The sequence below is a fragment of the Mobula birostris genome, chromosome 24 (genome assembly GCF_030028105.1).
Source record: "Mobula birostris isolate sMobBir1 chromosome 24, sMobBir1.hap1, whole genome shotgun sequence".
Lineage (NCBI taxonomy): Eukaryota > Metazoa > Chordata > Chondrichthyes > Myliobatiformes > Myliobatidae > Mobula > Mobula birostris.
This window is the reverse complement of record NC_092393.1, coordinates 57,388,715-57,416,293: the sequence shown is the minus strand read 5'-3', so window position 1 is coordinate 57,416,293 and position 27,579 is coordinate 57,388,715. Positions and strand designations below refer to the sequence as shown.

General features: G+C 43.5%; 1 protein-coding gene across 1 annotated transcript; it reads left to right on the top strand.

Annotated features, from left to right (window-relative positions):
* The first annotated feature begins 350 nt into the window (after positions 1-350).
* cacng4b (calcium channel, voltage-dependent, gamma subunit 4b) lies at positions 351-27,183 on the top strand. The gene is made up of 4 exons (XM_072242060.1): positions 351-567; positions 23,096-23,179; positions 24,720-24,860; positions 26,639-27,183. Exons 1-4 carry the CDS (start codon positions 351-353, stop codon positions 27,181-27,183), a joined length of 987 nt encoding a protein of 328 aa, XP_072098161.1.
* The last annotated feature ends 396 nt before the right edge of the window (positions 27,184-27,579 follow it).

The following is a 27,579-nucleotide window of genomic DNA, read 5'->3' as shown; positions in this document are numbered from 1 at the left end:
CTCTCTTCAATTTTCATTCAAGTCCCTTTCTCTCTTCGTCGGTTCGCCCTTGTTTCGATTCTCCCAGCAGCGCGGGACGAGAAGAGCAAACGAGGGGAGGCTGTAAGCCATCCTGAACAAAGCTTCGGCGGATTGAATTGTGAAGTTGCCCTGCTCAGTTGCAAACAGTGGTTTTATCTTCCTGGGGGTGGAAGCTGGTCCCGCTGGAGGGAGGAAAAGCAAGAGCCAGGCAGATGGAAGTTGGGGAAAAGCAGCATGTTCCCCGGGAAAGCTCGCTCCTGCCGTAGGCAGCGCTGGTCCCAGGCGCAACCTTCCCCTCTCTCCGCTCGCTGGCCGGATTATGATGCACCATGGGCTGGTGCGACCCCGGAGTACAGATGCTCTTCACCATGATGGGCGCTTTCGCAGCTTTCAGCCTGATGAGCATCGCCATCGGCACCGACTACTGGCTGCACTCACGGGCTTATATCTGCAACAGCACGAACAGTACCACCGAGGAGAACCAAGTGAAAAAGGAGAAAGGGGCCATGATCCACTCGGGTCTCTGGAGAGTCTGTTGTGTGGAAGGTAACGTTCCCTCGTTAAATGTACACCGCCTGCAAACTGGTCAAGACAACGCCGGGGTCGGGGCTTGGCGATGTAAGGGTTTAAGCATTAAACCCTTTAAATGGGATTCTGGGTTTAAGCGAGCGTGGATTTCACACACCTGCCTGCTCTAGCAGCGGTGGAAGACGGTACGGTTTAAAATAAACAGCGTGTATATTGTTGGAAGGTATACTGTGTTAGCAAACAAACCGAGGAAGCAGACGATTCCTCTTCCAAGTTTAATCCTACCGAGAGACTCAAAGGTTAGGTTTAGTTTGAGTTCTATTTTCAGTCTGGGGATCTGTGACAATCGCAGCCCCTTTGAGTTGGAGAATTAGAGCCTCTGGAGCTTTCAAGAGGAGCTGGGTTTAGTGGTGGGGCTGGGGAATGTTCACGGCTTCCAGTATCCTTCCGTTTTGCCTCCCGAGTTTATTCGGTTATCGGGGGCGATTATCTCAACCCGTGGGTTAACGCTTTCCAAAATACTATTTCTGTTTCTCGGCTTCACTGCATCTCATCCGCAGCCGAATTCAGATAGTACACAGGAGCACACGTGTACCTCACGGTGGTATCTCCTTCCAGTGTTAATATCTCTGCCGAGAGTCACATCAACTGTTCCTGAATGCTCGGTTTTGATGCTTGTTATGAAATCAGTTTATATAAGCTCCACGGAAAGAGGTATTATTTTTATATAACAAATGGTCATCTTGTCACAATCAGATTGGATTTTGGAGAGACCAAACCTTAAGTAGTTTCGGTCTTCCTGCCGAAATAAACATACCCCCGTTTCTTTTTTTTGGGGGGGGGGGAGATTACAATGATGATTCACGAGACTGATTCCTGGGATCAGAAAATTCTTGGGGCTAGATGATCCTACGAGGAGATTGAACAGAGAGTACGGACATGCCCCAGAGTTTAGAAGAACGTAAACTCTAATAGATATAAAATTATTATTTGATTGCGTGGCAGGTTCTGATATTTGGAGCCTGAACCGGAATCAGTATCTCAGAAAAGGGCTTGGCCAGTAAGGAGTGATTTGTTTTTTTTTCCCTCTTGGAAGGCTGTTAATCTTTGAAATAATCTTCTTCAGATGGCCCCGGTGTTCAGTTGTTGAGGTTTCCTCAAGGCTGAGATGGACATTGTGATCACTAAAGGCGCAGTTAGGCGCGTCCTTTCACTCATTGAACGGCAGTGCAGACCCGAAAAGGGTCAATAGCCTCCATCTGCTCTTGTCTTGCATGTTCTTAAACGGAGTATAAAACACTGCTCCCCGTGGTACTGGTACCAAAATACTAGTTATAAAGAGTGCAGAATTTACGGTCCAAATGGACATTACCAGATTATGCCCCAGATGTCTCTCCCTACCTTCTTCACTTGGACCTTTCGGCACTTCACTCTGTTCTTTGCTTCCCTATTTTTATCCAGTTTTACATCAAACGTTTATCTCCTGATAGCGACTTCACAATCGAGCCATTCTGACTGAACTAGTTTCCCTTACTGTGTCGCACTTGTTATTACTCATCTTTCGGACAAGTCAACACAAATAATGTAAAATAAAACTTAATACATTGAAGCAGACACGGCTGAAGGAGACAGCCAGCAAACCTTCGAAAGACCTTCGTGCAGGTTTCCACCATAGAATTTCCTGCCTTTCTCACCCTCTTCACAATCTGAACTGTTTCCCCAACATTGTTTGCTCCGACTGTAGAATTAAAGATCTTGGAGGTCTTATCTGTTGGGCTATTCTGTTGAATTCCACTGTGGTTAGAAACCAGGAGGTTGGTTTGTGCGACGTGATACAAAAAAAAATTCATTCATTTTGCCATTTTAATCTCTTGGGAGTTCACATTTCTGGCATGAGACTTCTAAAGAAGGAGCAATGATTTGCTTTTATATTGTTTGCTAGAACACTCAAAGTTAGACGGTCAGGCAGACGCAAAAATACCAACAGGCATTTTCTTGGCATCGTGTAAGCATCTCTCTCTCCATCTTCACCCTTCTAAAATAAGAGAAAAATATGCAGATGCTGGAAATCCGAGTAACACACACAAATGATTGGAGGAACTCAGCAGACCTGGCAACATCAATGGAAAAAAGTACAGTCAACGTTTTGGGCCAAGACACTTCTATGTGTTAGAAACCTGAAAGTCAGTTCAGGGCCAATTTAGTCTGGATGCGGTGGCAAAGGTTCTTCGAAGAAAGTACTGGCTGTGTGAATAATACTATACAGTGAGTGGAAGGGAAGGCAGGGGTGTGATGGAATCACATTTTATACATGTCAACAGGAACTCGAGATAGCGAGGTCAAATGGCAACTCAAGTCAATTTCCCCGTTCCCAACCTGGAATTTAGGCACAATGATAAAGCTGTAACCGGTACTGTACACCCTTTTTTTTTTATTGTGTTGACAAATACATCAGGAGTGGACTCCAGATATTTGCAGCATCTATACTGAAGGCTTATGGGATACTTCCCAGGGTAGAGAACATAACAACGGGCAGCATATGTTACATCTCCAAGTAACATTGGGTAGGCTACAGCTGGAGAACTCTGCACATTTCTAATCACCACGCAACAAAAAGGTTATGATTTCACTGGAGAGAGGGCAGAAAAATGTCACAATAATTGTTTCTAGGACATAATAATTCAGTTATGACTGGATGGGGAGAAAGAGAAGAAGTTGAGCCAGAAGTGTGCCAAATTCTGAATTGGGGAGATAGTAGGAAGTGTTCTGCCACTGCCAGATGGGTAAAGGTAGAAGGCATTGCTTTGGAGTGAGGAGTAAAGAGGATCTGAAGAAAACCCTTTTCACCCAAAGTGTGGTTGGAACCAGGAATGTGCCGCCTCAGGGTTGGAGGCAAGTATTCTCACAATGCAAGGCATGTAAGGCTATAGACGAAGTGGGCTGGTAAATGGAAACAGTACAAGTTCTTGATGGCCATCATGGACAAGGTCAGCTGAAAGGCCTGTTCCTGTGCAATAGATCCCATGATACATGCCAACATGAGCTAAGGAATGGAATGTTGTCCTGTAATTTTCCCTTACTGGGATTAACAGGGATTTACTAGAAACCCATTTCCAATGTATTAATAAACAGCATAATTTTCACATCTAATTCTGCAGAAAATGAGGTTTATATTAGGAAGGATTTTTTTAATCCCTAGTGTCCACACTCCAATTCTGTTTTCAGTAGATAAATTTACTTCTGTGATCTGTCATTGCTGCTAAGTATGAATCAAAGTTAGATATCCACACAACGGATCTGCTGCATATTAATATAGCAAACAGAGCCGAAGGGGAGATGAGAAGAATGTTTTTAAAGCAGAGAGTTGTTGTGAACTGGAATGCATAAAGTTGACAAGGCAGTGGAAGCAGAACCAATAATAACCTTCAAAAGGAAATTAGATAAATACTTGAAAAAGATACAATTGCAGAACTGGATTTTGATACCAATTGGGCTGCTCCTTCAGTACAAAGGGCCATATGTTTGCCCTCTATAAGATTCATTAACCCTAAATTATAAACACAGAGGCAATGTGGAGCTCAGTTCCTGTTAAACTGTTACTATGTCTTCTGCAGATGCTACAACCAACATCAAATCTTTATCATCCTGTATCCAGGATGTGCTGCTCTATGATTAAAAGATTCAAAGTACATTTATTATCAAAAAATGTATAAATTATACAACCTTGAGATTTATCTGCTTACAAACAGCCACAAATTAAGAAACCTGAAAGAACCCATTAAAAAAAATAAAGACCAATACCGCAGAGAAAGAGGGAAAAACAACACAAATCATGCAAGACAACAGAAGTGAGCAATAGCATTCAGAACCAAATTGAGTCCTTAGACCTGAATCCCGGGAACAGTCCGGAAAAGGCCCAAGCCTCTGTCTCAGTTCATCATATTAGTGAGACAAATCACTGAAGCTCGCAGACACAAAACACAGCAGCCCGGGCAGTCTCACAGCCTCAGCGTTGTGGAGGGAGGCATGAACACCACAGGAGAGCTAGCAAAATTTGGACCAACTTTTGCCTCTGGTCCCAACAGCTTGCCTTTCCAGTCTATCTGGGCCGGAGTTTAAATTGTCTGTGACTCTAGAATATTGCCAGTTATATTTGAAGGATAAACGTTGTGGTATTGATTCATCAGCAACACAAGTGGAAAGAGTTATTTTTTTTAATTTTCTATCATTAATTCAGTTTAGCAGATGAGGTGCCATTGGCAACTCCTAATTGCTCTTAAAAGATAGTTTCAGGCCATACTTTAGCAGTCTTTCTGGAGAAGCTGCTCCCATAATAAAGCTTGTTACAGTGTTACAGGATTTTGACTCAATGATAATGAAGGAATTTGTCAGGAATGCTTGGAGATGATAAATCGAACAAACAAAAGTGTTGATGAGAGTTGTTGAATATTTGAATTTACACAAGGTAATTAATACCATTGTTGAGAACATTAATAACCCTGGGTTACAGAGACAAAGCGAGTAGAAAATAGGTTGAGGCTCAAAAATAAGCAAGCACAAGAGAGGTTGATTATTTTTTTTTTTTTTTTTTTTTAGAACCCCAGATGCATAGCAGTGCCCCCAAAGTTAGCAGCAGTAGGACCAGTTTTGGTTTTAATATACACTCAGTGGCCACTTGATTAACTACAGGAGTGTATCCAACAAAGTAGCCACAGGAGTAGAACCCGGTGTGGTTTTCCGCTACTGTAGCCCATCCACTTCAAGATTCAAGATGTTGTATATTCAGAGATGCTTTTCTGCACACCACTGTTGTAATGTGTGGTTATTTGAGTTACTGTCACCTTCTTGTCAGCTTGAACCTGTCCGGCCATTCTCCTCTGACCTTCTCATTAACAAGCCGTTTACACCCACAGAACTGGGACTCTAAACGTTTTTTGTTTTGCGCACCATTCTTTGTAAACTCTAGAGACTGTTGTGCGTGAAAATCTCAGGAAATCAGCAGTTTCTGAGATACTCAAACCACCTAATCTGACACCAAAAATCATTCCCTGGTCAAAGTGATTTAGATCATATTTGTTCCCCATTCTGACATTTTGTCTGAACAACAACTCAACCTTTTGACCATTGCTGCATGGTTTTATGTATTGAGTTACTGCCACATGATTGGCTGATTAGATATTTGCATTAATGAGCAGTGGTATAGCTATACCTAATAAAGTGGCCACTGAGTGTATATTGATCTAAACGAGGTGATAGAGGGCAGCATTCCCAAATTCAACAATGTCACCTAACTGAGTAAACCATAAGCAACAAAATACAGCAGGCAGAGTGATAGAATAGGAAGAACATGACAGGCAAATTTTAACTTAGAGATGTGGAAAGAGCAACACACACAAAATGCTAGAGGAAATGCAGCAGGCCAGGCAGCATCTATGGAAAAGAGTAAACAGTCGATGTTTCGGATTGAGACCCTTAGTCAGGACTGGAGAAAAAAGATGAGGAGTCAGAGCAAGAAGGTGGGGGAGGGGAGGAAGGTAGTGGGTGATAGGTGAAACAGGTAGAGCGGGAGGGGTGAAATAAAGGGCAGGGAAGTTGATTGGTGAAACAGCTGGAGAAAGGGAATCTGATAGGAGAGGACAGGTTTCTACAGGAGAAGAGAGAGAAGGGGAGGAGCACCAGAGGAAGGTAATGGGCAGGTAAGGAGATAAGGTGAGAGGGGGGGCATTACCAGAAGTTCAAAAAATCGATGTTCATGCCATCAGGTTGGAAGCTACCCAGACGGAATACAAGGTGTTGCTCTTCTATCCTGAGTGTGGCCTCATCGTGGCTGCAGAGGAGGCCATGGACTGACATGTCAGAATGAGAATGGGAAGTAGAATTAAAATGGGTGGCCACTGGGAGATCCTGCTTTTTCTGGCAGTAGCACCGTAGGTGCTCGGGAAAGGGGTTTCATCGAAATACAGGAGGCCACACCGGGAGCACCTGATACAGTAGGTGACCCCAACAAACTCTCAGGTGAAGTGTCACCTCATCTGGAAGGATTGTTTGGAGCCCTGAATGGTAGTGAGGGAGGTGGTGTAGAGGAAGCTATAGCACTTGTTCCGCTTGCAAGGATAAGTGCCAGGAGGGAGGTCAGTGGGGAGGGATGAATGGACAAAGGAGTCATGTAGGGAACGAACACTGCGGAAAGCAGAAAGTGGAAGGGAGGGACAGGTGCGCCTGGTGGTGGGATCCCGTTGAAGCTGGGAGAAGGTACGGAGAATTATGTGCTGGGCATGGAGGCTGGTGGGGTAGTAGGTAGGGACAAAAGGAACCCTATCCCTGGTGGGGTGGCAGGAGGATGGGGTGAGGGCAGACATGCATGAAATGAAAGGGGTGCAGGTAAGGGCAGCATTGATGGTGGAGGAAGGGAAGCTTCTTTCTTTGAAGAAAGAGGACATCTCCTTCGTTCTGGAATGAAAAGGCTCATCCTGAGAGCAGATGCGGCAGAGACGGAAGAATTGAGAAAAGGGAACAGCATTTATAGAAGTAATTGGTTGGGAAGAGGTAAAATCCAGGCAGCTGTGAGAATCAATGGGTTTATGAAAGACATCAGTAGTTAAGCTGTCTCCAGAGATAAAGACAGAGAGATTGAAGAGGGGAGAGAGATGTCAGAAATGGACCAGGTAAATCTGAGAGCAGGGTGGAAGTTGGAGGCAAAATTGATGAAGTCAACAAACTCCGCAAGGGTGCAGGAAGCAGCACTGGTGCAGTTGTCGATGTAGCAGAAGAAAAGTTTGCAAGTGATACCAGTGTAGACTCTTCCACGTAGCTGACAAAAAGGCAGGCATAACTGGGACCCATGCGAGTACCCATGGCTACACCTTTTGTTTGAAGGAAGTGGGAGAAGCTGAAGGAGAAATTACTGCGAGTGAGGACCAATTCTGCCAGATGGAGGAGAGTGGTGGTGAGGAGAATAGGTTGGGTCTGCTGTCCAGAGAGAAATGGAGAGCTTTGAGGCCTTCCTGATGGGAGGATGTCAGTGTATAGGGACTGGATATCCATAGTAAGAATCTGATTGGGGTCAGGGAACTTAATCATTGAAAAGATCGAGAGCATGTGGAGTGCATTGGATGTAGGTAGGAAGGGACTGAACAACACACACAAAATACTGGGGAAACTGGGCAGGCCAGACAGCATCTATGGAAAAGATCTCAGCCTAAAATGTCGACTGTATTCTTTTCCATAGTTGCTGCCAGGTCTGCTGAGTTCCTCCAGCATTTTGTGTGTGTTACTTGGATTTCCAGCATTTGCAGACTTTCTCGTTTGAGGAAGGGACTGAGCCAGGGCAGATAAAACTGAGTCGAGGTAAGTAGATACAAGTTCAGTGGGGCAGGAACAAGCAGAAACAATGGATCTACCTGGACAGGACAGAAAGTGATACATTTTGATAGGAAGATTTAGGGGAGGCAGAATCGGGTAAGTAGATGCAAGAACAGACAGACCTGGGCATCTGGAACAGAAAGATCTGGAGACAGTGGTACTTCAGAGAAAGCCATAAAAATGTAATCCTTAATTTAATTGGAGGCAGAACTGACTAGAAAAGCAAGGAAGGTATACTAAACCTTCATACAAAAAAGATAATTCATAGGACTTAGCTAGAGAAATGTGTACAGTTGTCAGTACCTCACTTTAGGAAGAATGTCAAAGCTTCTGAGAGAGTCCATTCATTCACTGGATTTGAGGTATGATAACTAGTGAAGAGACTGGAAGAGATTTGCCTGTTAGACCAAGAAAAAAGAAGTTAATTTGCATTGACCAAGGCATTTAAAATCAGGAATGATTTAGTAAATAACATAAAAGTTTTTCTGTTGACTGAAGACTACATATCTCAAAGACAAAGGACTAAAGTTATTGGCTTAAAGAACTAGGGCCATGTGAGGAAGATGGCTGTGGTTCCTTAAGACAGGGTCTTAGTTTCCAAACATGTTCAGCTGCTTCATTTATGATGTTCCTTCAGTCAAAAGGTCTGAGATGGTGATGTTTGCTGATGATTTCACAATGATCAATTCCATTCAAAAGTGCTGAGCAAGTGCAGTAAGATCAGTGCCAATTCAGGCATGGACTATAACCAGTTGTTAAGATTTGCACCACAGCAGTGCTAGAATCATCACAGAAGAATCATCATTTCTAACAAGAAAGAGTTTAACTAATACCTCATGATATTATCACGTCAAAGTCTCCCATCATCAACATCCTGAACCAGCCACATAAATACAGTGATTACAAGGGCAGATAAGAAGTTGGGTATGCTATAGTGAGAGTGCAGCTTTATGAACACAGGATGTACAACACTCTCAAAAGTACCCAGTTTGACCCCATCCACCTAAACTTTGATTTCCTCTACCACTGGCAAAGGATGGATGGGCTTTGTGTCACCTTAAAGTGCACAGCAATCACTAAAAAGATTCAAAGTCAAAGTCAAGTTTATCATCATAGGCATAAGTGCACGTATTCAGAGATTAAAAGTGCATTTATTATCAAAGTGAATGTGCAGCACACAACCCTGAGTTTCATCTTCCCACGGACAGATGAGAAACAAAGGAACGCCATGGGACCCATTCAAAAAAAACATCAAACACCCAACGCACAGAAAAGAACAAATTGCACAAATGGCAAAAAATGAGTGAATAACACACAGAATATTAAACATCAAACCTCAGAGACTTTGAAAGTCTAGGATTGTTCAGTTTAGTTCAGTTCAATTTGCAGATTAGTAGTAGTAGCCTATTCACAATTGCAAAAAACACATTCCAAATTTACAATCCCTACCCCCAAGACAGCAGGTGCAGGCAATACCACCACCTGTATGTTGCCCTTCTAGTCATGCATCATCTTGACTTGGAGATACTTTGCCAGTCTTTCATTACTGCTGTACCCACCTGCTGTAAATCCCTTAATAGTATTGTGATAGTAGTTTCACTAGGACTACTGTGGTTTACAAATATCACCCACCACCAACTTCTCAGCGGCAACATGGGATGGCTGATGGGTTCACCAACATCACCCATGTCATGAAACATGAATGAAAAGAAGGAAACATTTTTTCTACAACTGCCAGTTACAATGGAATGCAAACTCTAACAGGTTGGTCGGAACAGGTTGAATTGTAACATTAGTACGAAAATTGGATCGATAGAGAAAGAAAATTGATGGGGGTGGGGAAGTGAAAGTAATTAAAAATTAAGAAACACCATGATTCCATGATTGTATAAATGAACAGTTTTGGTAATTGGGCTCTATTGCGATGGCCAAGGGTGGGATTTCTACAGATGTACCATTGAAAGCGTTCTAACTGGTTGCTTCACCATCTGGTATGGAGGGGCAAATGTACAGGATTTGGAAAAGCTGCAGAAAGCTGTAAACTCAGCCAGCTGCATCATGGGCACTAGCCTCCCCAGCAGCCAGGACATCTTCAAAAGACAGCGCCTCAAAAAGATGGAATCCGTCATTAAGGATCTCCATCACCTAGGACATGCCCTCTTCTCATTGCTACCATCAAGGTGGTGGTACAGGAGCCTGAAGACACACACTCAACATTTCAGGAACAGCTTCAACCCTTCCACCATTAGGTTTGTGAATGGACAATGAACCCATGAACACAACCTCACTATTGTTTGCTATTTTTTGCTCTCTTTTTGCACTACTTAATTTTTATAAGCATTTCTAATTGTGATTTATATTTTTATTACTGTGTATTGCTATCACAAAACAACAAATTTCATGACATATGCTAGTGATATTGAACCTGATTCTGACTCTGTGCTTTATTTGACCTAAGTGAAATAGCCTTCAACCATTGATGAGTTCACTGAATAAAGTTCAGGATTATCCTCAGAAAAAAATGGTTCACAAGCAGAGAAAACGATGGACGTGAGAATAGGCCACACACATTTCACGATGGGTCTTTGTGCACGTTGGTGGTGGGGGTGGGTGATTGTGAGAGAGAGACAGAGAGAATCCAGAGTTCAAATAATCCACAACAAAATATTTGAAATGCTAGCATTTAAACAAGCTACTCGTGGCTGCAGTCACCCCATGCAAAGAGACAGGGACATCAAAGCCAGTTAATACACTGCCTTGACTCCTGGCACTGAGCTGGGTCTGATGTTGTTGCTGGGACTGAATGTAAAATCAACTTGTCCTGAACTCGCAGACACGAGGAAATCTGCAGATGCTGGAAATTCAAGCAGCACACACAAAAAATGCTGGTGGAATGCAGCAGGCCGGGCAGCATCTATAGGAAGAGGTACAGTCGATGTTTCGGGCTGAGACCCTTTGTCAGGACTAACTGAAAGAAGAAATAGTAAGGAATTTGAAAGTAGGAGGGGGAGGGGGCGATTTCGGATCTCCTGTACCTAGGATCGACTGTACCTCTTCCTATAGGTGCTGCCTGGCCTGCTGTGTTCCACCAGCATTTTTTGTGTGTTTTGTCCTGAACTTCCTGGATTCTCCTGTTACAAACTGTAATAACTCTTTGCTTTCATTACAGCAGGGGGCCGACTATGCTTCTGTTTGCTGTGTTCACTATAGAACACTTTTATGAAGATGCATTGCTTGACCCCATTCAGAATTAGGACAATGCCTGGAGCAGTTTATTCTCAGTCTCTTCAATTGCTCCTGAAATGCACCATGCTGAAATACAACATTTTCTCTCTGTAATGGTAAATTATTTCGATTGTACACACAGAAATACACAACTTCCATCCACTTCTGTCCCAAGGAAGAGACAGAGCAGCTCAGCCAGATAACTCTCTGCTGTAAAATGACATTATAACTTTGTCCCAGCTTCCAGTCCCTCTTCCTCTGTGGCAGGATAAGCCCCCATTCCATGCCAGGATTGTTTCCCTGCTAAATTCTCCATTTATGCTCCATATAGTTATACTTATTCATTTATGAAATAAAATCACAGATCCCACCTTTCCACAGCAGCCTTGATGTTTTGAAATGACTCCATAAGACCATAGGAGCAGAATTAGGCCATTCAGTCCTTCTAGTCTGCTCTGCCATTCCATCATGGCTGACTTGTTAACCCCCTCAACCCCTGTCTCCTGCCTTCTTCCTATAACCTTTGACACCCTCACTAATCAAGAACCTCTGCTTTAAATATACTGTACCCAGTACCTTGGCCTCCACAACTGCCTGTGGCTCGAAACTTGTTCAAACTAAGTGAACAACATTATAACCACAAATCACACGGAATGGGCAAAAAACAGGTTTTGCACAGCAAGCTCCTACCCAAAGCAAGAGGTAAATTCCTAGATAAATACACTTCCAAAAACAAACTCAGATGCTGGAAGTGTGAAAGTACTCAGCAGATCAGAGTGCACCTGTGACCTTTCATCATTGGTTCTGATGCAACTCCATGACATCCCACTCCATTGGTGCCACATTTGCCTGATAGATATTTGCAGAATTTTTTTCTTTAATGCTGGTTGGTTGAGGGATAATTATTCAGCAGGGAGCCTCTCCTTCTTCTCCTTTGAGGAAAGGACCTCAAACATCCTTTTGAGAGAACAGACAGATTTTCTTTCTTAGTTTAACATTTATTACGACAGATAGCACCTCAGACAGTGCAACATCCCCAATGTACTGCACTGGAGTTTCAGACTACAAACTTGCCTTCCATTTGCAATGAGCTTATGAAATAGAATAAAAATGCTTTCACAGTGCCAGCAACCCAGGTTCAATTCTGCCACTGTCTTACATTCTTCCTATAACCATGTGGGTTTCCTCTGGGTGTTCCTGTTTCCTTCCACATTCCAAAGATGTACGGGTTAGGGTTAGTAAGTTGTGGGCATGCTATGTTGGTGCCGGAAGCATGGTGACACTTGTGACTGTCCCCAGCACATCCTCGGACTGTTGGTCATTGACACAAAATGACACATTTCACTATATGTTTCAATGTACATGTGACAAATAAAGCTAATCTTTATCTTTAAATGTATCCTGACAGCAGCTTTTACCTATCAGTCTTCCTATTTCTTTCCTGGTTGGTTTAAAATAACCTACTTCTAATTACTAGCTCATTAAATTAATATTCTTCAAAAACACTCTAAACTACTGTGCCCCCACAAATTCACTCCTATTGCCGCTTTATGTTTTGTATAACAGTGTCTATCGCACTTTTTAGTCTCAGGTTGTCCAAAGAGCTTTCTGGTCATCGTTATACTCTGGAAATGTAATCACTGTTGCAACACAGGAAGGGTGGCAACCCCCTCGCAGGCTCCAAAATACTTCAATGTTCCAATGTCCAGCTAATTTATTTCACTAGTATTGATTAAGAGACAAAAGTATGACCCCACAAGATCAAGGACAACTTCAATTTTCTTCAAGAGGAAATAAGAAATCATATACAAGTACCTGAGAAGTCAGCGAGGGTCTTAGTTTAATATCTCAGGCAGAAAAAAGAGATGCACTCTAGAGATTTCAGCACTCTCACACTGTGATACTGAAAATTTCACATAATCCATCCTCAGTTATTTACAGTAACATTATAATGAGATCATTTGGATTAACAACTGCATCCCACAGCAGCTCTTGAATGCTCAAACACAACATCTACACCTGGCACTATAAATGCTAAAGCGAAACAAAAAAACACTGCTGAAGAGGAAATCCAAAATAGTCCTTGAGACAGGTCATCAATCTAAATCAAGCAAACTCCATTTTTCTTTCTCCACAGATCCTGCCTACATCATTGAGTATTTGCAGCATTTTCTGTTATTTCTGGTACAAGGAGCTTTAAACTCAATTATCTGTTCAGTGTAATGACTTTAGCAAATGCTTTCATTGTTCAGGTTGCTTATTGATTTTAATTAAGTAGAATAGTATTAATTTAGTTTTCAGTTAAATACTTAACTCTCTCAAACTCTAACGAAGGTCTTTAGACGATGAACACACATCAAAGTTGCTGGTGAACGCAGCAGGCCAGGCAGCATCTCTAGGAAGAGGTGCAGTCGACGTTTCAGGCCAAGACCCTTCGTCAGGACTAACTGAAGGAAGAGTGAGTAAGGGATTTGAAAGTTGGAGGGGGAGGGGGAGATCCAAAATGATAGGAGAAGACAGGAGAGGGAGGGATGGAGCCAAGAGCTGGACAGGTGATTGGCAAAAGGGGATACGAGAGGATCATGGGACAGGAGGTCCGGGAAGAAAGACGGAGGGGTGGGGGGGGAACCCAGAGGATGGGCAAGAGGTATATTCAGAGGGACAGGGGGAGAAAAAGGAGAGTGAGAGAAAGAATGTGTGCATAAAAATAAGTAACAGATGGGGTACGAAGGGGAGGTGGGGCCTAGCGGAAGTTAGAGAAGTCGATGTTCATGCCATCAGGTTGGAGGCTACCCAGACAGAATATAAGGTGTTGTTCCTCCAACCTGAGTGTGGCTTCATCTTTACAGTAGAGGAGGCCGTGGATAGACATGTCAGAATGGGAATGGGATGTGGAATTAAAATGTGTGGCCACTGGGAGATCCTGCTTTCTCTGGCGGACAGAGTGTAGATGTTCAGCAAAGCGGTCTCCCAGTCTGTGTCGGGTCTCGCCAATATATGAAAGGCTACATCGGGAGCACCGGACGCAGTATGTCACCCCAGTCGACTCACAGGTGAAGTGTTGCCTCACCTGGAAGGACTGTTTGGGGCCCTGAATGGTGGTAAGGGAGGAAGTGTAAGGGCATGTGTAGCACTTGTTCCGCTTACACGGATAAGTGCCAGGAGGGAGATCAGTGGGGAGGGATGGGGGGGACGAATGGACAAGGGAGTTGTGTAGGGAGCGATCCCTGCGGAATGCAGAGAGAGGGTGGGAGAGAAAGATGTGCTTAGTGGTGGGATCCCGTTGGAGGTGGCGGAAGTTACGGAGAATAATATGTTGGACCCGGAGGCTGGTGGGGTGGTAGGTGAGGACCAGGGGAACCCTATTCCTAGTGGGGTGGCGGGAGGATGGAGTGAGAGCAGATGTACGTGAAATGGGGGAGATGCGTTTAAGAGCAGAGTTGATAGTGGAGGAAGGGAAGCCCCTCTCTTTAAAAAATGAAGACATCTCCCTCGTCCTAGAATGAAAAGTCTCATCCTGAGAGCAGATGCGGCGGAGACGGAGGAATTGCGAGAAGGGGATGGCGTTTTTGCAAGAGACAGGGTGAGAAGAGGAATAGTCCAGATAGCTGTGAGAGTCAGTAGGCTTATAGTAGACATCAGTGGATAAGCTGTCTCCAGAGACAGAGACAGAAAGATCTAGAAAGGGGAGGGAGGTGTCGGAAATGGACCAGGTAAACTTGAGGGCAGGATGAAAGTTGGAGGCAAAGTTAATAAAGTCAACGAGTTCTGCATGCGTGCAGGAAGCAGCGCCAATGCAGTCGTCGATGTAGCGAAGGAAAAGTGGGGGACAGATACAAGAATAGGCACGGAACATAGGTTGTTCCACAAACCCAACAAAAAGGCAGGCATAGCTAGGACCCATACGGGTGCCCATAGCTACACCTTTAGTTTGGAGGAAGTGGGAGGAGCCAAAGGAGAAATTATTAAGAGTAAGGACTAATTCCGATAGACGGAGCAGAGTGGTGGTAGAGGGGAACTGATTAGGTCTGGAATCCAAAAAGAAGCGTAGCTTCCGCCACCTCCAACGGGATCCCACCACTAAGCACTTCTTTCCCTCCCACCCTCTCTGCATTCCGCAGGGATCACTCCCTACACAACTCCCTTGTCCATTCGTCCCCCCCATCCCTCCCCACTGATCTCCCTCCTGGCACTTATCCGTGTAAGCAGAACAAGTGCTACACATGCCCTTACACTTCCTCCCTTACCACCATTCAGGGCCCCAAACAGTCCTTCCAGGTGAGGCAACACTTCACCTGTGAGTCGACTGGGGTGATATACTGCGTCCGGTGCTCCCAATGTGGCCTTTTATATATTGGCGAGACCCGACGCAGACTGGGAGACCGCTTTGCTGAACATCTACGCTCTGTCCGCCAGAGAAAGCAGGAACTCCCAGTGGCCACACATTTTAATTCCACATCCCATTCCCATTCTGACATGTCTATCCACGGCCTCCTCTACTGTAAAGATGAAGCCACACTCAGGTTGGAAGAACAACACCTTATATTCCGTCTGGGTAGCCTCCAACCTGATGGCATGAACATCGACTTCTCTAACTTCCGCTAGGCCCCACCTCCCCCTCGTACCCCCTCAGTTACTTATTTTTATGCACACATTCTTTCTCTCACTCTCCTTTTTCTCCCTCTGTCCCTCTGAATATACCTCTTGCCCATCCTCTGGGTTCCCCCCCCCTTGTCTTTCTTCCCGGACCTCCTGTCCCATGATCCTCTCGTATCCCCTTTTGCCAATCACCTGTCCAGCTCTTGGCTCCATCCCTCCCTCTCCTGTCTTCTCCTATCATTTTGGATCTCCCCCTCCCCCTCCAACTTTCAAATCCCTTACTCACTCTTCCTTCAGTTAGTCCTGACAAAGGGTCTCGGCCTGAAATGCCGACTGCACCTCTTCCTAGAGATGCTGCCTGGCCTGCCGCGTTCACCAGCAACTTTGATGTGTGTTGCTTGAATTTCCAGCATCTGCAGAATTCCTGTTGTTTGTCTTTAGACAATGAGTGGGATAAAAGAGGGAAGTTACTGAACAGATGAAGATTTGGATCCAGGGATTCTCAACCTGGAGACCATGGACCCCTTGGTTAACAGTAGGGGTCCACTGAATAAAACAGTTGGGAAGCCCTGTTTGGATCCAAGTCTGATAACAGATACTTAGAGTTTATTTATGTGGTCAATATTTTTGATATTTGAAAATTTCAAACTGTTGGTAAAGTGTCGAATATTCCTGAAATTGTTTTCTTCAATAAAGTCCTTCCTGTAAGTACACTTATAATAAAAAAAGTTATGTATCCAACATGTCATTTTCCTTTGACATATACAGTAGATCTACTACTCTGAAGATACAAATTTAAACTGACTAACTGATAGGATTCAGGAATGTAGAAGGGAAGCAAAAGCCACATAGGCACTGCTTTTTTTTGCACCAAGCATATTGTCCGCTGTGATTGACTCACACAATGACTCCTCAACCTACTAAATCTACAATTCCAAGATGTCTATTTTGTAATCACTCCCACTTAACCTTCCTCTTAACTACCTGTGTCACCACACTTACCAATGTAAGACAAGGGTCTCCACCTATTAATCTACCGCTCCTCCCACCACAAATCAGCCCCACAGCACATAGAAAGATAGAAACATAGAAAATAGGTGCAGGAGTAGGCCATTCGCCCCTTCGAGCCTGCACCGCCATTCAGTATGATCATGGCTGATCATCCAACTGGGAACCCTGTACCAGCCTTCCCTCCATACCCCCTGATCCCTTTAGTCACAAGGGCCATATCTAACTCCCTCTTAAATATAGCCAATGAACTGGCCTCAACTGTTTCCTGTGGCAGAGAATTCCACAGATTCACCACTCTCTGTGTGAAGTTTTTCCTAATCTTAGTCCTAAAAGGCTTCCCCTTTATCCTCAAACTGTGACCACTCATTCTGGACTTCCCCAACATCGGGAATAATCTTCCTGCATCTAGCCTGTCCAATCCCTTTAGGATTTTATACGTTTCAATAAGATCCCCCCTCAATCTTCTAAATTCCAACGAGTATAAGCCTAGTTGATCCAGTCTTTCATCATATGAAAGTCCTGCCATCCCAAGAATCAATCTGGTGAACGTTCTTTGTACTCCCTCTATGGCAAGAATGTCTTTCCTCAGATTAGGGGACCAAAACTGCACACAATTCTCCAGGTGTGGTCTCACCAAGGCCTTGTACAACTGCAGTAGTACCTCCCTGCCCCTGTACTCAAATCCTCTTGCTATGGATGCCAGTATACCATTCGCCTTTTTCACCGCCTGCTGTATCCTACATGCCCACTTTCAATGACTGGTGTACAATGACACCCAGGTCTCATTGCACCTCTCCTTTTCCTAGTCGGCCACCATTCAGATAATAATCTGTTTTCCTGTTTTTGCCACCAAAGTGGATAACCTCACATTTATCCACATTAAATTGCACCCGCCATGAATTTACCCACTCACCTAACCTATCCAAGTCACCCTGCATCCTCTTAGCATCCTCCTCACAGCTAACACTGCCGCCCAGCCTCGTGTCATCCGCAAACTTGGAGATGCTGCATTTAATTCCCTCATCTAAGTCATTAATATATATTGTAAACAACTGGGGTCCCAGCACTGAGCCTTGCAGTACCCCACTAGTCACTGCCTGCCATTCTGAAAAGGTCCCATTTATTCCCACTCTTTGCTTCCTGTCTGCCAACCAATTCTCTATCCACATCAATACCTTACCCCCAATACTGTGTGCTTTAAGTTTGCACACTAATCTCCTGTGTGGGACCTTGTCAAAAGCCTTTTGAAAGTCCAAATATACCACATCCACTGCTTCTCCCCTATCCACTCTACTAGTTACATCCTCAAAAAGTTCTATGAGATTCATCAGACATAATTTTCCTTTCACAAATCCATGCTGACTTTGTCCAATGATTTCACCGCTTTCCAAATGTGCTGTTATCACATCTTTGATAACTGACTCTAGCATTTTCCCCACCACCGATGTTAGGCTAACCAGTCTATAATTCCTCAGTTTCTCTCTCTCTCCTTTTTTAAAAAGTGGGGTTACATTAGCCACCCTCTAATCCTCAGGAACTAGTCCAGAATCTAAAGAGTTTTGAAAAATTATCCCTAGTGCATCCACTATTTCTTGGGCTACTTCCTTAAGCACTCTGGGATGCAGACCATCTGGCCCTGGGGATTTATCTGCCTTTAATCCCTTCAATTTACCTAACACCACTTCCCTACTAACATGTATTTCCCTCAGTTCCTCCATCTCACTAGACCCTCTCTCCCCTACTATTTCCAGAAGATTATTAATGTCCTCCTTAGTGAAGACAGAACCAAAGTAGTTATTCAATTGGTCTGCCATGTCCTTGTTCCCCATAATCAATTCACCTGTTCCTGTCTGTAGGGGACCTACATTTGTCTTAACCAATCTTTTTCGGCACACTTCATTCTCCCCCCAGTGTACTGCCCTTTATGCTTACACTCCATATGTCATACCTACACTGACACAGTCACTGTCCCACTGTGTTTTCATGTGTCCGGGTGCTACCTAGAAGAGTTCCTCTTGCTAAGGGTCACTTATTAACATAATCATTTCCTGTCAGTGTCACCTTAAGTACATTCAATAAGTCTTTGTGCATGAACTAACCTTATGTACAGTATATATGGTCTCACTCACAGTTATTTGCACATTGTGTTTTAAAGGATTGCTTTTATATTTATATTTATTGTTTTTCTTGTGTTCTTTTTGCTAATTTTTTAATATTGCATCAGATCTGGAGTAACAATCATTTTGTTCTCGTTTACACTCATGTACTGAAGAACGGCATAACAATAATCTTGAATCCAAGGTTTTCCGATGTTACATTTTCGCAGGAGATCTTAGTGGAGGAAGCAGAAAATGGGAGAGATGTACTGTATTGGATGAGACATGGGCACAGCTGGTAGAGTTAATACCCACAGTGCCAAAGACCTGGGTTCAGTTCTCAGCTTCAGTGTAAAGTTTTTACATTCTCCCTGGGACAACACAAGTTTCTTTTGGGTGTTTCAATTTCCTCCCACATCCCAAAGATTTGCCTTTTCTAATGTGAATTGGCTATTTGAAATTGTCCCACTGTGTACATGAGTGATAAAATCTGGGCATAGTTAATAAGACTATGGGAAAATATATTTAAAAAGGAATATAGGATTAGTGTCAAGGAGTAGCTGATGGTCAGCATGGATTCAGAGGGCCAAGGAGCCTATACCCATGTTGTATCTCTGTACGAATATGATTTTATATGTACATGGCAGCTGGATGCAGGACTCTCCTAGACACATGCTCAGAAGACAGTGGGTAAAAAACTTAGCCCTAGAGTTAATCACTAGGGAGCTAGATGCTGTATTTCAAGAAATTCAATGAACTAACATGAACAGAAAAGGTCAGTGACTGTACATTGAAATGCCATATCCTAGAAGTTATACCCCACTTTCAGGCATATAATGCACTCCTAATTATATACCATTCCATTCAGCAGTCAACTACCCGGTCCCCCTGCTGGGTGGAAAGAAGAGTATAAAAAATATATATATAATCAGATCTTACTGTTAATTTCAGGCAGACCTCTGTGACCCCAGCATTTTAAACTCTCACACCATAATCCCCTTCATTTGATGCTGGTAAATAATAGGTCCTTCATCCAAATAATTTTCTTGAAAGTTCATCTCATACTCCGAACACTTTTGGGCATAGGAAAATATCTTGCTATCTCTTCTAAATTAGTTTATTGCTATCTTAAATTAGCCTCTTTTAGTCTTTATGTAAGCTGAAACAGATTTACCTTTCTATACAAATCCTATTCAGGAACCTCTTTCTTGTCAGAATCAGAATCAGGTTTATTATCACCAGCATGTGTTGTGAAATTAGTTAACTTAGCAGCAGCAGTTCAATGCAATACATGATAATATAGAAAGAAAAAATAAGTAAATCAATTACAGTAAGCATATATGTATGTCGAATAGATTAAAATAGTGCAAAAACAGGAATAATGTATAAAAGAAGTGAGATAGTGTTCATTGGTTCAATGTCCATTTAGGAATCATATGGCAGAGCGGAAGAAGCTGTTCCTGAATTGCCGAGTGGGTGCCTTCAGACTTCTGTACCTCCTTCCAGACAGTAACAATGAGAAAAGGGCACATCCCGGGTGATGGGAGTCCTTAATGGATGCCACCTTTCTGAGGTACTGCTTCTTGAAGATGTCTTGTGTACTATGGAGGCTAGTACCCAAGATGGAGCTAATTTTACAATTTTCTGTAGCTTCCTTCAGTCCACTCACCCCCCCCCCCAAGTACAAGACAGTAATGCAGCCTGTCAGAATGCTCTCCACAGTACCAACTATAGAAGTTTCAGTGCTTTAGTAACTAAAGTTTAGTTGAGAAATCAAATCTCTTCAAATTCCTAATGATTTATAGCCGCTGTCTTGCCTTCTTTAGATTACGAGGACACTCAGTCCTCGTTTATTGTCATTTAGAAATGCATGCATTAAAAATGATACAATGTTCCTCCAGTATGATATCACAGAAAACACAGGACAGACCAAGACTAGAACTGACAAAAACCACATAATTATAACATATAGTTACAACAGTGCAAAGCAATACTGTAATTTGAAAAGAGCAGACCATGGGCACAGTAAAAAAAAGTCTCAAAGTCCCGATAGCCCTAGCATCTCACGCAGATGGTAGAAGGGAGAAACTCTCCCTGCCATGAGCCTCCAGCAGCGCAAACTTGCCGATGCAGCATCCTGGAAGCACCCGACCACAGCCGACTCTGAGTCTGTCCGAAAACTTCAAGTCTCCGACCAGCCCTCCGACACCAAGCACCGAGCATCGTCTCTGCTGAGCGCTTTGATCCCGCCCTGGCCGCCGAGCAACAAGCAAAGCCGAGGACTCGGGGCCTTCCCCTCCGGAGATTTTGGATTACACAGTAGCAGCGGCAGCGAAACAGGCATTTCAGAAGTTTCACCAGATGTTCCTCCGTGCTCTCACGTCTGCCTCCATCAAATCAGAATTGTGCACGGCACCCTACTTGACAAATAACAGATATTCATCACTGGAGTGGCCACGCATGCTGCGTCACGTCGCAATCTTCTCCTCTCCTCTCATCAATATATTGGGACCAGGTTAGATCCTCAGAGATCTTGACACCAAGGAACTTGAAATTGCTCACTCTCTCCTCTTCTGATCCCTCAATAAGGATTGGTTTGTGTTTCCTTGTCTTACCTTTCCTGAAGTCCACAATCAGTTCTTTCATCTTACTGATGTTAGTGCAAGGTTCTTGCTGTGACACCACTCAGCTAGTTGGTATATCTCACTCCTGTATGTCCTCTCATATCCATCTGACATTCTACCAACAATGGTTGTATCATCAGCAAATTTATAGATGGTATTTGAGCTATGCCTAGCCACACAGTCATGGGTATAGAGAGAGTAGAGCCGTGGGCTAAGCACACACTCAAGGTGCACCAGTGTTGATCATCAGCGAGGAAGATATGTTATCACCAATCTGCACAGATTGTGGTCTTCAAGTTAGGAAGTTGAGGATCCAATTGCAGAGGGAGGTACAGAGGCCCAGGTTGTGTAACTTCTCAATCAGGATTGTGGGAAGGATGGTATTAAATGCTCAGCTATAGTCAATGAATAGCATCCTGACATAGGTGTTTGCATTGTCCGGGTGGTCTAAAGCCGCATGAAGAGCCATGGAGATTGCATCTTTCTCTATACCCATGACTGTGTGCCAATATTAATCGTCAAGGGGGATGAGATATTATCACCAATCTGCACAGATCGTGATCTTCCATTTAGGAGGTCAAGGGAGGTACAGAGGCCTGGGTTCTGTAACTTATCAATCAGGATTATGGGAATGATGGTGTTAAATGCCAAGTTAAATGGGTGACCACTGGGAGATCCTGCTTTTTCTGGCAGATGGAATGTAGGTGCTTGGCGAAGTGTTCTCTCAATCTACATCAGATCTCTCTGATATACAGGAGGCCATACCAGGAACACCAGACACAGCAGATAAGCCTCCTGTATATCGGTGAGATACCATTCAGAAACCCCAAACAGTCCTTCCAGCTGAGCCAACACTTCCCCCGTGAGTCTGTTAGGGTCATCGATTGTATCTGAGCACCTATACTCCATCCACCAGAAAAAGCAGGATCTCCCATTGGCTATCCATTTTAATTCCACTTCCCATTCCCATTCTGACATACCAGTCCATGGCCTCCACTATTGTCGCAATGAGGCTACGTTCAGGTTGGAGGAACAAAACCTTGTATTCTGTCTGGGTAGCCTTCAATCTGATGGCACAAACATCAATTTCTCAAACCTCTGGTACTGCCCTCCGCCCCACTATTCCCATTTTCCTCTCTCACCTCATACCCTTACCTGCTCATCACCTCCCTCTGGTGCTCCCTTCCCTTCCCTCTCATCCATGGCCTTCTGTCCTCTCCTATCAGATTCACCCTTCTCCAGCCCTTTATCTCTTTCACCACGAACTTCCCACTTCTTCATTTCACTCCTCCTATTTTCACCTATCACCTACTACTTTGTATTTCTTCCTCCCTTCCCACCACCTTCTTACTCTGACTTCTCATCTATTTTTCTCCAGTTCTGAAGAAGGGTCTTGGCTTGAAACATCGACTGCTTACTGTTTTTCATAGATACTGCCTGGCCTGCTGAGTTCCTCCAGCATTTTGTGTGTGTTGCTTAAACATATGTATAACAATGTTTTAACAACCATTAGTCATAATTCTAAACCCGGTAATGAATGTTTCTCTACCTAGCAGGTATCAGGCAGCTTATTTTGATAAGATGATCAAGATTCAAATACTGGTTACTTTCTGTTTTCCATTGTTCCAGGTTTTCAAAAAGGAAATTGCTTCAGAATCAATTATTTCCCTGAAGATGATGATTATGACCAGGAGGGTTCAGAATATCTTTTACGTAAGTAATTAACGAGTTTAATGTTCCATATGTGGAGAGACGCAGTTATTATTTTTTAAATCTAGAATATTTTAAAATGTGCTTTGTTAACTGAATAATTACACATTCACCCAGTCCTCTGATAGTGATTAGCACTGATTCACATACATCTATGATGGAAGTTTAAGTAGCAGCATTCAAATGAGGATTAGATACAAAAATGAGGAAAGCAATTGACACAAGAGGAAGGAAGTGGATCATCTGGGCAGATCGACCAATTTGATAGCAAATGGTCTCCAGTGCAACACACACAAAATGCTGGAGGAACTCAGCAGGCCAGGCAGCATCTATGGAGAAGAATAAACAGTCAACATTTCAGACTGAGACCCCTCTTCAGTCCTGGATACGGTCTCCACTGTGTTCATTCACCATTCCATCGTTCAAATTAACTCTGACAGAACCTGTGTTTGCCTTTCTTATTTCTTAAGACTTCTGCAACAATGGCATAAATAACTTTAAATGGTAACAGGCTGCACACTGTAATCCAATTACCCCTACCTGAGTTTAAGACAGTGTGACCTTGACTACAGAAACAAAATAATCTTTTTCCTTCCCAATTTTCTTGTTCTGCTTGAAAGGTGCTTCCATAGGTATACCTCATTCTGATACCTCATGTAGATCATGCTTGCCATGTAATCCTAAACAGAGAAATGGTGTCCATAACCAACAGCCATGCAAGTTTATTGTCTAGTAAGGATACAGGATAGGGATGGGGTGGGGCCTCGGATAATTTCCAAACAACTACTTCCTTCTGAATCCAGGAATCTCAAAGTCAATCAGACCCAACTTCTTAAATTTACTTGGCAGGGACTGATGATCTAACCCGAATTCTTCCTATTGATTTTGATATGTTACCATATGCTCTTAAGTCTGTTAAAGTTAGGGCTGTAGAATTTCAAATAGAGATACTTTAGTTTTGTTCCATGTATATAGCTAGGATGCCCCAGACTTTTGTAAAATACTGTAGTAATTTTATGTATTGTACTGTATTGTTGCCAGTAAAAATAAACAGAATTCATGACATCTGTGGTGATGATAAATCTGATTCTGATATGGGTCTCTATTGTGGACTGAGAGTGGGAAAGAGGGCAGAGAGAGGGGAATCATAGTTGGGAAAAGGGGAAGGGAGAGGGGAGGGAGTGGGAAGCACAAGAGAAACATTCTGTAATGATCAATAAACCGATTGTTTGGAATCAAATGACCTTGCATGGTGTCTCAGGGCTGGGTGTGCCTGCACCTGCACTACACCCCACCCCAGCACTCCTTCTCTGCCACCTGCCTCTCACTCCTCCCGTGACATCCTCAACATTCCCAACATCCTTTGCTCCCGCCAGATTGTACAAACTCACTATCAACTCCACGTTTGCAAAGATAGTCTTAGGCACATTTATTTACTTTGCCCTTGTATACATAAGTTTACCAATTCATCACTATGTTTTGTAGATCTAACTAAATAATCAATCTGAACAATGATAAGGCAAGTTATTGTTTTTTTGTCTAGGCATTGTCCGTGCTTCCAGCCTATTTCCCATCCTGAGTGCGATACTCCTGCTCTTGGCAGGGCTATGTGTCGGAGTTGGCAAATTGTACAACAGCAAGACCAACATTATCCTTAGTGCTGGCATCTTATTTGTAGCAGCAGGTGAGTACCGACCTTCATTTCACTTCTTTACCTTTCTAGTTGCACAATGACATACACTCATTCTCTCCTCTCACACAGCGTCCCTCTCACAAATGCTCAATTCTTTCTCATAAACCCAGTCCTTACCCAAGTACATTTGCTCCTCATATCCACCCCACATATCCACACACGCATTCCTCCTGCTTCCACAGTCATTCGCACACATACTACGCCTCACCCTCACACATGGTAACTACCCAACACTCTGATTCGTTCCTGGTCCCTTGATGCACTCACTGTTGATTCACTCACTTCTCAACACAATACTATTTCGGACACACTCACTATCCCCAAACACACCAAATACTCACTTTGCTGACCAACAGATAATGTTGCTGATTCATAATTATTCACAAGTATAAAATTGACTGTAACACACATACTTATTCCAGATTTGTACTCTTTCTCCCTTTCTCTCTCACAAACTATTCATCAGCTCTCAGATTATTCACATAATATCCTACTCTAAAACAAAACACACTTGACATTCATAAATCACATTGGTTAAGCACACATGAGGAGTACAGCCTTTATCATACTCAGTACCTCACAGATGTATTCTCAAATATTCAGTGATGGATTTTTTTTTTTAAAAAGCCAGAAATTATGCACAGATGATTCACCTGTACCATATCAGGTCAATTACAAGAATGTGGTGATCGATGAATCAATTGGCCCTCCTGTGCACAGGAGGCACTCTCTCGTTTGGGCTCAGGTGCTCGAGTGTGCATGATTTCATTTCTGTGGTCTGGGTTTGTGCTCCCACATTGTAAGCTGCACAGTGTGAACTGATGTGATTCAGTAAAACAGTTTAACCACACTACCCCATTGTAGTTTTTGCTCCACACAAACATAACGTCACTTAATACTGGTGAAAATTTAGTGATTCTGTTTTTCTTAATGAGGCTGGTATGGTATATGTAGCCATTGGGACTCTGGAAAGTTTATTGACAGTAAAATCTGTTGACGAAGGAGAGTTTACTCAAACGTGATTTTCACCAGCCCAACAAACGGAACTCAAAGAGACACAAGTGTTTGCACCCGTTGGAGCAATACAGAAAAATGGAGACACAAAGAGATCCTGTTGTAAAAAATGAACTTTTGGAAGAACCTAGCAAATTAGGCAGCATCTGTGGAGGCAAAAAGATGACTGATAGCATCTTGACCTGAAATCTCAGCTACCTTCAGCCTCTACAGATGCTGTTTGGGCTGCTGTGTCCTTCTCACAGTTTATTTTTTGCAAAGAGAACTCAAGAACTGACAGAGCAACATCTTCATATAATATATGGAGTCCAAATCCAGTATGGTCCACAATAGCCATGTTAGTTCTTACTGCCCACTATTCATGGCCAGAGGGAGCAGCATTGGAATAAAATTACTGGAAATTCTCAAGTTGGAATGAAAAGCAGAAAATGCTGGAAATATTGTACATAGCCAGGCAGGGAGCACTCATAGAAAGAGAAACACATTTATCATTTCAGGTCTGAAAACTTTCATCAACTTTCTACAGATGCTACTTAACCAGTTAAGTGTTTTCAGCATTTTCTGTTATTTCAGATTTCCAGCATCTGAAGTGCTTTTGTGTTCTACTTAGTAGGCAGACTGGCTCTGTGCATCTCTTTGACTGATGGGTTGTCCCTTTAGTTAGTTAGTAGGCAGACTGACTCTGCCTATTTAGCTTAGTAAGCAGATTGGCTCTGTGCATTTCTGTGACTGATGGGTTGTCCCTTTTGCTCTAGGACTGAGTAACATAATTGGGATCATTGTGTACATATCAAGCAACACCGGCAACCCATGGGATAAGGATGACGATGACAAGAAGAACCTGTATTCCTACGGGTGGTCTTTCTATTTCGGGGCTTTGTCCTTCATCGTAGCAGAAATGGCAGGCGTCTTAGCTGTGAGCATCTACATTGACAAGAATAAGGTTGCAAGGAGCAGATCACACCGCGAGTATCTGAAGACTTCCTCCTCGCCCTATTCCAGGATGTCCAACTACAGATACAGACAGAGGAGGCGATCCAGGTCTGGCTCCCGGTCAGAGGAACCGTCCCCAGCTCGGGAAATCTGTGCTGCCGGCAACATGAAGATGGTGAGTACCGTGGTGCCACTGAGCGAGATCTCCATGTACACTCTTTCAAGGGAAGCCAGCAAGCCGCCAGTTGGAGCCACCTACCTCCCGGAACAAGAGGAGAGTTTCCTCCAGGTACACAACTGCTTCCAAAAGGAGGCCAAGGAGGGATTTGGCATGAACACGATGAACAGGCGAACAACACCAGTCTGAGGCACCAGGTTTATACCCCATCCCCCCACCACTCTGACTCATTTCACTTTCCCTGTCCTGTTGAAAGTACAGACCAGCAGAAAGGTCTAGAGACCAGGAGCAGGGTGTCCCACCAGCCTGGCCTCTCTCTCTGTCAACAGGTCATAGATTAGCCATGGTGAAAAATGGAAAGGATACGAGGACAAAGATTAACTGAACTGTGCGGAATGGGCAGCGGATGAAGTCCTTGTTATCTATCTAAAATTCCCACACAGGGAACATTGAGAACATGAGATGCACCCGCCTCTATGTAATTGGTGAGAAACTCAACTGTTAACACGGAATTAACACTTTAAGCATTAATGTTCACTCTTACATCTCATTCAACTGGAATACCAAGGTCAATGACTGTTTAAC

Bases quoted from the DNA above. Each gene is read 5' to 3' on its own strand.
- cacng4b (XM_072242060.1), top strand. From the start codon at position 351: ATGGGCTGGTGCGACCCCGGAGTACAGATGCTCTTCACCATGATGGGC. The intron at 23,180-24,719 runs GTAAGTAATTAA...TTTTTTGTCTAG, and splicing joins GGGTTCAGAATATCTTTTAC to GCATTGTCCGTGCTTCCAGC. The intron at 24,861-26,638 runs GTGAGTACCGAC...CTTTTGCTCTAG, and splicing joins CATCTTATTTGTAGCAGCAG to GACTGAGTAACATAATTGGG.